Source organism: Bombus pascuorum, chromosome 10, assembly GCF_905332965.1.
Source record: "Bombus pascuorum chromosome 10, iyBomPasc1.1, whole genome shotgun sequence".
NCBI lineage: Eukaryota > Metazoa > Arthropoda > Insecta > Hymenoptera > Apidae > Bombus > Bombus pascuorum.
In genome coordinates this window covers 218,718-231,554 of record NC_083497.1, presented here as the reverse complement: position 1 = coordinate 231,554, position 12,837 = coordinate 218,718, and the positions used below count along the sequence as shown (strand labels likewise).

At 34.6% G+C, this 12,837-nt stretch overlaps 1 protein-coding gene and 1 non-coding gene across 6 annotated transcripts; one reads left to right on the top strand and one right to left on the bottom strand.

Moving 5' to 3' along the window:
- Positions 1 to 253: 253 nt before the first annotated feature.
- On the bottom strand, positions 254 to 7,630 carry LOC132911538 (cytosolic endo-beta-N-acetylglucosaminidase-like). 5 transcript variants are annotated; one of them, XM_060968242.1, is made up of 7 exons: positions 7,539 to 7,630; positions 6,385 to 6,834; positions 5,878 to 6,321; positions 5,623 to 5,797; positions 5,302 to 5,542; positions 4,949 to 5,188; positions 254 to 890 (listed from the first exon to the last, which is right to left on the bottom strand). In XM_060968242.1, the coding sequence occupies exons 2-5, from the start codon at positions 6,615 to 6,617 to the stop codon at positions 5,453 to 5,455; spliced, it is 942 nt and encodes a 313-aa protein (XP_060824225.1). In that variant the 5' UTR covers positions 6,618 to 6,834; positions 7,539 to 7,630; the 3' UTR covers positions 254 to 890; positions 4,949 to 5,188; positions 5,302 to 5,452. The 5 variants fall into 5 exon arrangements, with proteins under 5 accessions (XP_060824225.1, XP_060824224.1, XP_060824226.1 ...); XM_060968241.1 differs by having other exon boundaries at positions 254 to 5,188; XM_060968243.1 differs by lacking the exon at positions 4,949 to 5,188.
- Positions 7,631 to 12,161: 4,531 nt separating this feature from the next.
- On the top strand, positions 12,162 to 12,234 carry Trnaf-gaa (transfer RNA phenylalanine (anticodon GAA)). The gene has a single exon. It is a non-coding gene; the product is annotated as a tRNA-Phe (tRNA).
- The last annotated feature ends 603 nt before the right edge of the window (positions 12,235 to 12,837 follow it).

The window sequence follows — 12,837 nt, the reverse complement described above, 5'->3', positions numbered from 1 at the left end:
TGGTCTTTGTGAAATATAACTTGGGTATTCAGAAACAGGAAGCGACTTGCGATGTACATATGTAGTTGACAGGCTTTTAAGTTTTATTTTCTCAAAACCGAAACCTCCACGTAATATTGTTATTCTTGATTTCCATATTATCTTGGGTCACAGAATTTCGCTGACTTCACACGGATTTAGAACCATGACGTATATTACACATATATAATATAGATAATATAAGGATAAAGGGAAAATCGAAAGAAAATCGACATACCGTAGGATTTTCTTTTATTTAGCATACAACCATTTTTAAGCGGACACGGGATCCCACGGATACAAGACAGACACAATAGTTTATGGAATGATTGAAAGACGCACGAGAAAAATGAACTGCCTGACCCATTTTCATGAAAATTAAACTATGATTCACGTATATATACAATACTAACTCTTCATTCGTCATTTTCAAAATCAGAAAAACCACACAAATTTAAATAATTCATTTTAACGTTAACGTAATGATTAACATTGTTCAATCTTTACGTATAATTCATATCGATCAACAAATTCCGAATAAGGAAGAAAAGCTTAATAGGTAAAGGCGAAACACGTAGAAGACCGCGATTACGTGAAAGCCGAGTCTCTCGCGAGTCACGCGTTCGAAAATTTCATGAAACAGCCGATAATCGTTCTTTAGAAGTTCTCGTCGATTTCTTAATCCCTGGCACGGTTGAAAATTTCGAAATCGTCTTCTGGTGCGTCCGATATATCTGATGCAAGTGGTATCTTGGGGAGAAGGGGCACGCAGTCCTCTGGCGAACACTCAGCGTGGCCCTCGGATCCATAGCTATACTCATTGCAGTTTCCGGTCGAATGCGGAAGTGGCTCGCTCACACGGTATTCCCTTCCTGTAATCAGTGTTAAGGTTATTCGGTGTATGTGGAATTAAAGAAATGCGTGGGTAAATTGTAAGGTATTGAAAGTATATATATTGTGAATAATAAAGTACAAAATGTGAAATACAATGTAAGCCGATCCAGATCCTCTCGCTAGTGTCACGAATCAATTTTCCTTTTGCCATGTGGTACGCCAGATGTGACGATCCTTGCGAGATTCCCCGTAGTCCGGACGCCAAGACCTATCTATTGTTCTATTAACTCGCAACAGGCCTAAGAAGACGACATAAACCCAATCTGTTCAGTTTCAGTTTCCTTCACGTAAACATTTTCGGTTTATGTTTGTTGCACGCTCTTACCTAATACGGAGAAAGCGGGTGTCTGGCAAGATAAGAGTTTTCCCATGAACAAGGATGCCCACGAGCCATATCTAGCTCTCCTTGTCTTTACTACCTAATTCATTTACCAATGGGCATCGCGGATCATTACCCTCACTTTTCCACCAAAAAGTGTGGACAACGAATCCGCGTTCTGAGTTCAAAAGGGAACACCCACACCGAGTTTTCCTCAGTAAGAGCAGTAGAGCAGTCAGATAGTCTTGAACGGTCACGTCTAGAGCTCGGAAGTGTATTGTAAACAAAAGAGAAAAATAAAAGTTTCTTTTCTCCTTAAATTCATTATTATTTTACGTGACACTAGCAACGTTACCCTGAGACTAAAAGAACCGCCGAAACCAACGTCGCACGTGTACCGCTTATGGTCTGTCATCGACGCATTCTTTTGTGCGCTATCTACGCGCTATCGATGACCTTAGCGCTTGAGAAACCGAAGAAAGACCAGATGTAGAGTTTTCTCAGAAGTGGCGATCACTTCAACAATAATAATAAACGAGAAGCATTCGAAACAGGTGATCCATCTATCTCCCAATATTACATTTATATTAGCAGAATGCGGAATTATTTTTTTTCTCGAAATAACTCTATTGTAATTTGATTGTAACTAGACTACTGAAACACCGGAATTACACAGAAGAAAACGTAGAGACGAATTAACATCTACAAAAGGGGCTACTCCTATATATGTATAATACGTATCGTAAGTGATTAATGTGCACGTGAGATTAGGAATGTCAGCTATCCTCGAGAACTCACTCCCATTCTATGCTTCTGTTATTTAGACATTCGTTAGTTAATTCTTTCATTAAATCGTTTATCATAAAAGATATAACTTAGAAAAAACGAGGCTGGCACCCCGCTGGGGGTAGCCACCCACTATATTGCTATATTTATTTTTATTTTATTTTTTTTTCACCAATAAGATATAACACTTTGCCAAATGTCCATAAGGACAAATTGTAAAAAACCAAAATAAAATAAAATAAAAAAAAAAAATTTAATCGTTTACTATCCTAATCGATTCATCTTAAAACTCTGGTATTTTCTCGCTGATAGTTTATTCATTCATGATATGATGCAAATGTACGAGATGTTCGATCTGATTGACACGAACTTTGCATTTTTGCCCGGTGAATTAAAATTTAATATTAATTGAGCATATGTTTCGAATACGTATAAAATTAAATGATATTAATAAAATAATTTTACTATAAATTTTAGTTTCGACTGTTACGATTATTTAGATATATTTATGCCCGTAGATTGATAAAAAATTATTTCTTAATTAAATTAAAAATCGTTACTCATTTTGCAATAGAACTGTGTGAAATGTATAATATTCCTTTGCAACGGTATTAACATTTACATACTTTCCCACTAATGTTCGCAGCCAAACAAAAAATATTCACTTGTTTATTAGAATAAATATTCTTATAGGTTGTAAACATAAATGAGTAATGAATTTAAATTCAGAATTTCAAGAAATTTCTAAAATTATCCAAATTTATTCAATAAAAAAGAATGTCTTTTTCATTAATTCAGATCTACAATAAAACAAGCAAACAACAAAATTTTACAATCAAGTATTATTGAGATCTTTAATAAATTCTTCGATTTTAGATTTTTATTAGCGATTTGAAATTTTTACCTTGCTAAACAAACACGGAACATGATTTCTCGCCGATATACAATTTCCAATATCAGCGAAACAGAAGCAAAAAGCACAGCTGGAACAATATTTTATACACAGTAGAAGCTAGATGGATCAGCTCTTGCAAAGATCGTTTCACAAGATTGCCAACTTGCGAGCCACAAGCCAATTGAGTTTGTTCAATAAGCTTTCTGAACGTCTCGTACAGGTCGTGATTTCTTCGTAGACTCAAGCTACAAGGCCGAACGTATCGACTGTGAACAGAATATGGTTACGTCTCAATTAGGATATGACGAAAGATATGAATGACACGAGTATCATCTATGATCTTATAACGAAGATCCAGAAATATTTAAGCTCTGTTATGCTTCTTCCCTTAAGACGGGTACTCGATCCCGAGACCGAACAGGCCGGGTTTCTCATACCCGACTTGTTAATTCGGACGTTGTAGGCTGACGTCTACAGAATTATATAGTTTTGTTCATCGTTTGTGTATCGCTAACATAGTGGGAAGTAACCGATTCCATTCTTCCATTCTTCTCGTAACGCGTACAACATACCGTACAACAGACAAGAGAACTACAACGATTCCTCATTAAGAGAATTAAAGCACGCGGGACCTATCGTTCAAACTTGCGTTTTAACATCTACGGGTGTCTACATCGAAAGCGTGTGGCCAAATTAGCCGAGAGTTCTCACTTAATCACGATACTTAGTGACGATCGTGGCGACGATTCGTCAGTATGAGGATAGATCGTCGGTAGAGAAAAATTGTACCGCTCAAACAAGCTTTTTCGTACATCATTGTGAGAAATAAGAATACCCTGACCCACTTTCATGAAAATTAAACTATGATTCACGTATATATACAATACTAACTCTTCATTCGTCATTTTCAAAATCAGAAAAACCACACAAATTTAAACACTAACAACAAAAAGGAAAATTTCATGTTAAATAGAAAGGGTATAGTATTACGAACATTAATACTAACGTGACTTCTTCGACGCTTTTAGAATTTCGAGATCACACATCAGACTATATTGGCATTTCTATGTATTGTATGATTTTGTTGGGAAAATCATAAACATACAAAATTTTTCTGTATATTCTGTAAATCTAAGAGACTCTTTTTGTTAAAATGTTCTTCCATTGAAAAAGATTTTTATTTTATAGAATTTAGAAAAGTTTATGTAATTTCAGAAAACGAATAAAAATAAGTTTACATAAATCAATAATTTGAATATTGTTTACTTCCTCTTTTTACATAGAATTAATAGTAAAATTATTGTTAATATTCTCCTGTGTGAATTTTTTTCAATTTAAATTGTCGTTTAAATAGAATATTTTTTTGCATTTATGCAACAGTTAAAAAAGATTATGAACTTAAAGACACCTTTTAAAAACTTCAAATTAATTTTCAAACTAAAGGTTTAATATATCTCCATTTACGATTTGAAATTTAAGATAATACCACAACTATCTTTGTTAAAAGCACCACATGAAGCCTTTTATAGAAAGAAACTGAAAGTAACAGATATAGAAGAATTGATAGCATAGAATAGAATAGCATAGATAGTATAGAATTGCATAGCTCTCCTTAAACAGAAACAGTTGTACTGACATCCAACAGTAAACATTCCAACTGTCCTTGCCCCCTGGCTCGCCACACACAGACCCAATTATTCCCGCAACATGATTGCCAGATGTCGATGCATCATTCACAGTATATGTTCAGCTAGCCTGAGGACCCGCTATAAATTTTAGGATTTAATTGACTAAGGTCCTTCAAATTGACAAACAGTCTTTATCCTAACAGTCCGGAAGATACGGGAGATCTGCTTTCCTCACGAACGACGTTTCCCGCTAGCAACTTTCTTTCAATGGCGGCTAGCATCTTTCTCTAACCACCAACATAGAAATTTCTGTTTTAATTAACAGATTATTTGCGACCAACTCTTATATAGAATTTTAAGTAAATACATAGAAATTAACCAATTAACGGCAACGTCCATTTCCCTCACTTTCTGAACGAGGGTTGTCCTCGACGAATCCGATCATCTCGTGCCCTGAGACACACTCCATCATAGTTTTTCTCTGTAGCATCACTGTGATGGAGAGGAACATTCTCGTGCGATCTCATCAGCGAGTAAAACAACGTCCATACGATCAGTGGATATTTCACGTTTTTAGCAAACAGTCCGACTTAGACTTTGGAAGAAAGTATATTCGTTATCCCGTTAACCACGGATTCGTTATTGAACCTAAGAACATTGTTGATAGTATCTCGAATATCTAACTATCACGGTTACTTGTTAAATTCTGTGATCTTGTTTTTTATGTTACAAATATTTCAATTTATATTTTGTAGACTTACCATCTTTTCCAGTTGTCAACCAAATCCATTGATTTATAATGAACGATGGATTTTAAGCAGGTATTATTGCCGAGAACTAGTATTGATTCGTGTTGACTTCCGTTTGCTGTAAATAAGGAAACAACTGTGCCCAAAATAGATCTTCTACTTCTTAGAATGTCTTAGATCCGAAAAATTCGTGAGTCCAACCTGGACCAAAAAGTGCAACAGAAAGTCCTTCGTGTCGTATTTTTTGTAAAGCCTGTAGATTATAATGGTTTAATGAAATATTAAACGATATTATATTATATGCTACAATAAAATAAGTAATATTGTAATTACATATGATGAATTAAATCCACCACCGCCAGGACAACCTCTTCCCCAAATATCAAGTCCTACATAAATATCATAAATATCTCTGCTGTGATTTTTTGCAAGTGCCAAACTGTTTTTCAATTTTGACTTCATCCAGTTATAATTCAAGTAAATGGCATCGCAGTTTAAAAAGAAATCTCTGAAATATTATACTTAGAACATTCAATAAAATTTACAAACAGAAACAATTGTAAAAGTATAAGAGTGTAATAAGCTTACATGTTTTTACTGTTAAGCTCATTTTGCCAATTTAATTTTCCTTCATTGGTTACGCTATCGTACCATATAATTTCAGAATTTCTAATTGCTTCATGAATATTTTCTGTTAGATATTTTACAAAATAAATTAAATTATTAACTTGCTCACTTTTAATGGTATTTTCAATATTTAATAACCAGCCATCAAACTTATAAAATTTTGCAACAAGTATTAGTGCATCTGCAAATCTTCTTACTTCTTCCTGAGATTCAAGTATAACATCCCAGATACCTTCTCTTTCCGTAATTACAGTACCAAGAACTTTTACACCATGATTATGTGCTGCATTAATCCATCCAAAAGGGGGCACAGTTATGAAATGATGACTAAAATACACAAAAGTGTCAATAACACTCCAATGATAAAATAGGTAAGAATCATAAGATTCTGATCCACATATAAATCTGAAAAATCACGGGTATATTATGTATAATATATGAATTAATAAATATAGTGATTTCTATTACCTGTCTTCTAGGTAGCCACCTTTCATATCATGACAGAGCAACGTTTTCGGATGTACTTCTCTATCCAATTTTTCTAACCGCGTTCTTCCTGCGCTTATTTCTAAACCACTGTACACATAATCAGTTGAATCTCGTAGTTCTCCAATTTCTGGCCATGGTTTCAAGTTACCCACGTTATCGAATAATTCTTTTAAGTTTTTGAAAGGTTGTGACTCTGTAACTTCCGTCCTCATCTCTCTGAATTATACTGTTCCACAGATCACTTTCAAATAGTTTTTAATTCATTAACTCAAACAAAGGTTTCTCTTCTTATTTTGGTTCACCGGAAACTTGTATATACATGCGAAGCAGATAGTGTTCCCATCTAACAGAACTGGCATATCAAATTACGTCTCATGATATAATACCATTATCTACCAACTGCTAATGGGCAAAAAGATGTTCATTTCTCTATCAAACAAAGTATACAAAATAAAATTATAAATTTATAATGCTCCTACATCAATGTTTATATGATTGTTTCGACTTTGAAAGTAATATTCTTATTTACGCAAGTATATATTCTTTAATATTTTGCAAAAATTATACCGAAACAAACAATTTGGAATAAACATAACTAAGTAAATACTTTAACTTTTTTTTATATTTAATTAAATATTTTATTTGATTTGAGTAGAATTTAACACCTAACCTTTACGTTTAAAATATTAATCTTTCTCATTCTCTCTTTCAATGTTATTTCTTCTGCTTCCGTTTTATGATATTTATGACATTTCTTAGTTCAGATATAAGTAACTTTTTCGTAATTTATAAAAAATGACACTCTTTTTAATTATCCTACACTATTAATCCATTACATGTAATTTAACTTTGTAATTTAACTTTTAGCAACTTAAGATATGTGCATGTACAGAGTAATTTTCTTCCTAAGAATAATCATTTGATATTACGATAATTCCAAAAACTTAAATTAATTTGCAAATAACGTAATGCACAGCCATACACAAGCCATACAAGTTATACTTATGTCCTTTAAGTCACCAGAAATAAATTTTAAATTTTATATTATATATTAATATATATTATAGGGAGAAGCACTATACAAAATAATAATGTTAAAGACATACATGCAATTTATTAGTATAGATACTTACTATATGCAAAGCGTTCTCTTCAAAGATAATATGTCGGCTACCAAACGATCGACGGCAACCGAACGCATTTCCGGTACTGATAATAATAGTATAGTTACAAGACAGTTGTGTATCTATGTCCAACTATAAAATTTGAAAATCTATGCTTGGTCTCGCGGCATGTCGCATGTCTCATGAGACATAAAATGTATCGTCTACGGTCTACTATGTGAATATATTAATAAACTTAACAAATTTGTTATTATTTTCTCTAGGTAATTTTTCTCCCTCAAGATTCCGAGGAAAGTACTGAACTGTTGACTCGTTACCAGTGTTGACAAAATTTCATCATTTATCACCTTTCCCACTTCGTAGACAGGTTTTTCAAACTAAGAGCCACATATGGTACATTTGTATTGTACGTGCGAGAGTGAAGGAACGTATAGCACAACCACACACAAGTATGTATCCCCTCCATAGTATGTATGCTAGCGTTGTATGATGGCTTTGGACTCCGTTGAGAAAAAAGAGAGAAGCGCAGTGTGAAAATCTTATGCCCTAGATCTCTGGCGAGTATCACACGTGTAGAGCAATTACGTGAATATTAGAATAAAGTTCCTTATAATACCTCTCCAAGTCCTCTCCATATTTTAATAGCCGTAAATTGGCGCAGCAGCGCCAAAATTTGAAAGAATAAGGAAACACATATGTACGTATCTTTCTTTTGTGAGACAGAAGAGCTTTATTTTTCTGGTCTTCCAACGTTGCCGTCTGAAGCGTGCTTTCCATTTGCGACTAGCCACGCGATTATAAAATCCATTGCCGAATATGGCACAATTTTTATTCGTACTACCGCGATTAAGGATCGCGCGCGACTCTAAAGTTGCGACTTACCTCGACAAGTCAGTCGCCTGCAACTACAAAGTATACGGAACATGTACGTGCTATTATATCCATCGTCAGAAGAATCGCGCGGGACCGAACGTCATTTTGCTGCTAGAAGTGTGGGCACTCCTCACTAAGGACGTCTTAATATATAACACTATTAACTTAAAGCACTATATAATATTATGTAGTTATAAATTATAATATTATATACTATTATAGTATATACTATTATAATTTATAATACCGTCAATATAAATAATTAATATTATAGTGATAAAAATGACAAAAACCTAAAATTCAATTATTTTATTTATATTATTCAGCTTTTCCAAAGGTTTTTCGTTCAGTACTAATGGTTTCTCGACATAAAAGTTTACTATTCTTTTATGAGAAATGCGGATTGATTAACAGATTGATTAACGTGTTAAGAAATGGATGGTTCTATTAAAAAGAATATAGCTGATCTTCATTCGGTGTCGCGCGTGATACTAGCCAGAAATGAAAAGAAGCTGAAAGACGTCCTTATTCCTTATTATTGTACATGCGTCGTGCAGTATCATCAAGTCGAGTTATCGTCACACGTGCGTGTTTCCTAAGAATCAATAAGAAGAATATCGGGATCCTTATCGCGAACCGAAACTAAAACATACAGCCAAATTTACACCTTTTCACTTTGGATAATCTGTAAGTAATATACGTTTTACAACGGTTTGTAATATTTCTCAATTATACAATTTGAATTGCATTTGTTCCTAAGATGCTCAGCTGGTCTCTGACTCGATACAAAACGAGAGGAACGACCCTCCTACGAATATTCTGTTTGAAATAAACTGGTATGTGTCGGAGATGAAAGGACACCGCCCCCCCCGTTGGAATTATTTAAAAAAGCCTCAATACTGTAGCATTTACGAAATAACCCAGGCACAGTCATTCGAAACTTGAGACAATGAGTTTAGGCTCGAGGCGACAACCGGTCGCCGAGCGTAGCCACGGTCACGGGATGAACGTTCCACCTAACAGAGATATAAAGTAACATAGCTTTCCTTTAAAGAATTGGCAGTACAGACACTTGACAATAAGACATTCCAACAGCCCCGCAGCTCGCCACACACAGACCCCATTCTTTGGATGATCGCCAGATGCCGATGCATCGTTTACAGTTTATGTTCAGATAGCCTGAGGAACCGTTACAAATCTTAGGACTTAGTTAACTAAAGTCCTTCAGATTGACAAACAGTCTTTATTCTATCAGCCTGTAAATCTGTCACCTATTGCGGGAAGTTATGGGAAAACCTGATTTGGTCACGTACGACGTTGCCTGCTAGGAACTCTCTCTCTAGGGCGGCTAGCATCCTTTTCTAACCGCCAACATAGAAATTGACCAATTAACAGCAGCGTCTATTTCCCTCACCCTCCGAGTGGAGGCTTTCTTTGACGAATCCGATGATCTCGTGCCCTTAGGCACACCCCAACATAGTTTTCCTCTGCAGCGTCGTCGCGACGGAAAGTCATTCCTTTCTGGCAATCTGATTAGCTAAGAGTCAATCAAGCGATCCTTGTATTACGAGTAGTAAGCCGATTCCGACTTAGACTTTGAAGCAAAGTATATTCGTTATCCCGTGGACCGTGGATTCGCTATATCGAACCTAGGGCCATTGTCATTAGCATCCAGTTACCGCGTCCGATCGTCAATCTTGTATCAGCCATACTTGTGTAATAAATATCTGTGCGACAACCATGAACAACACTGGTGAAGATTCATTAAACGCCCCTAACGCCAACCCGACATATGTATTCTGATTGTATAATATAATCGAATATAATCTGATTGTATTAGAAACAAATTCCTAATAGAAACGTTTTTGTATCATATGACTCGGAACGATTCAGATTAGATCATATTATTATATAATCTGTATAATCTAATCTACAAGACAAGCAACTTTATAACTTTATAAACGTCATATCGATTAAATAAAAAAAAACGGGATTTTTTCTTACATTTCCTCTGTATCTTAAAAATTATTTATCATACGTGAAAAAGTGTCAATAGAAGATTGTTGTTAATTCGTGCATTCGCGGGGATACGTGTCTCGGTTAGGCGCGTCAACGGGAGTCGTAAATTCCCGTTAGGATATAGGAATCGACACAGCGAGCAGGGCGATCCCCTGATTTCTGTTAGGATAATAGGAATGGTTGTGGTAAAATAACTGTCGTCTACAGTCATCTAATATAAGGAATTTATTGCCGTTTACAACACGTGGAACGTATACAGATAAGATTGGATTTCGTCGGACCTTACACTGTTTAACTCGAGAGTTGATGTTGTTAGCGCGTTGACTGTCGATACCGTGTTAGAATAGTAGACTTGACTACCCGATGAGTGTTGTAGCACTGACTTGATTCTCCGATGTGTAGAATAAACGTGATTTGACTCTACGTGGCGTCGTAGAGCAATGTTTGACCGAATGAGCGTAATGACTTGACTCTTCCGCGTTGTTGAAGAGTAGTGTACTTGACTGTCTGCGAAGTATAAGAGCAGAGACTGACCCATCTCGTACTATTTAGGAGGAAAGCTCGGTGTGGGTGTACCCTTGCTGAACTAAGTACGCGGATTCGTTGTTCACATTTTTCGGTAGAATAATGAGGGTAACGATCCGCGATGCCCATTGGTTATAGCCGAAGTTAATAAACAAATCCGCGGAGAGAGGCTCCTGCAGATATGACTCATGGGTGTCCTTGGTCTTGGGAAAAATCAGCTGTTTAGCAGGGCACACCTGCTTTCCCCGTAATTAGCAAGAGTGTGAAATAAACCTAATGACTGTTCAAATGACCATCCATAAACTGAAAATATTTGTATGAATCGAAGTTAAGCTGAAAAGATTCGGTTTATGCTGGTTCCTTGGGTTTCTTGCAGGTCAGTGTAACGAGGGGTAGGCCTTGGCGGCCAGACCGAAAGGGACGTCGCACGGATCGTCTCGCGCGACGTAACAATTGTAGATAATAAAATTATCTATAAAATGAGACTCGTTACGTAACGATAAGCTCAATTTTTATGCTATACATTAGTAAATGGTGCAAAGACTTTTTTCTTAAATCGTTTATGACGTTAGTTAAAATTGTCATACAATATTGAGGTTTTATGGTATCAGTCATATCAAAATAGGATACCAAATTTCAAATCGATTCGTTTGTTAGTTTTTGTAAAATTAATTAATTAATTTACGAAACGGGAAATTTTTAATTTGTAAGAAAATTATGTGAGTTTACCTTAGTTTATGCTCCGATCTTCTACGCTATGTAGAAGACTTACTCCTCTATTACTAACATTCAACAGATATAAGTATAGTTCAGTGATTCTTTCAGTCTATTAATGAATGTAACTATAATGAATGTAATCATAACATTGCGTACAAATTTTTCTGGAAACAGAATAAAATTAGTATTAACGTCGAATGTGTTATAAGATACTAAGAGGAATTTATACGACAAACAATTAATTTAATATATTTTTACAAATAATTAATTTATTTATATAGGTTATGTTGTTTTCAAACGTGCAACAAAAAGTGAATCAACTTCAAAACAATAGTTAAAATGTACTTCATACTGAAATAAGACACATTTGTATTAACGATATGCTGATGTTACATTTGTCACATAAAAAATATATTATTTATATTTTATAAATGTTAAAAAGTTGATTAATTTGAATATATATAATTTTGAAATTAAATGGAACCGCCTTTATTACAAACCGAAATAGTTCAGTTGGGAGAGCGTTAGACTGAAGATCTAGATGTCCCCGGTTCGACCCCGGGTTTCGGCAGTTTTCCTTTTCTTTCATCTATTTTTTTTGTAAATATTTACGTCTTATGTTCAAGTACATGCTATTCAACTAAGAGATATATTTTGTATGTCTTTGGACGAATCATTTTCACATATTTCCGACGATTAACAAAAATTGTTAATATTATTGATAAAAATTATTTAATTTTCGGTCTGATACACGTTTGAGTATTAAAAATATCCAAAAAATTATTTTTTAAATAAAAAGTCAAGGCGACCTTGAGTTTTTAAATGGCATTTTGGACTCCACAGAGTAGCGGCTAACGTCAAGACGAATTCAACGTCCTACAATACTATGACTTTTAGATGACCTTCAGATTTACAAATCCGATTTACAAATACGATATGGAAAATTATCCCATTTCTATTAAAACATATATTAGATATAAGACTAATACTGCCAAATGAATAAGTTTTTAAACTTATCCAACGATTATAATAATATTGTCTTGTACTACATCATTACACGTTAGAATGAACTAATACTGTTAACTTAAACTTGTTAAACTTAAATTTCTGAGTTCAAGATCATCTCAAAATGATCTCAGAATTATAATCAATCATGACGATCTCAACTTTTTAT

What these genes read in the sequence shown, in the direction of transcription:
- LOC132911538 (XM_060968241.1), bottom strand. Translation starts at nt 6,617, where the DNA reads ATGAGGACGGAAGTTACAGAGTCACAACCTTTCAAAAACTTAAAAGAA. An exon ending in GGTGGCTACCTAGAAGACAG is followed by an intron (nt 6,322 to 6,384) that starts GTAATAGAAATC and finishes GTGATTTTTCAG; the next exon opens with ATTTATATGTGGATCAGAAT. An exon ending in GTGGATTTAATTCATCATAT is followed by an intron (nt 5,543 to 5,622) that starts GTAATTACAATA and finishes TATAATCTACAG; the next exon opens with GCTTTACAAAAAATACGACA.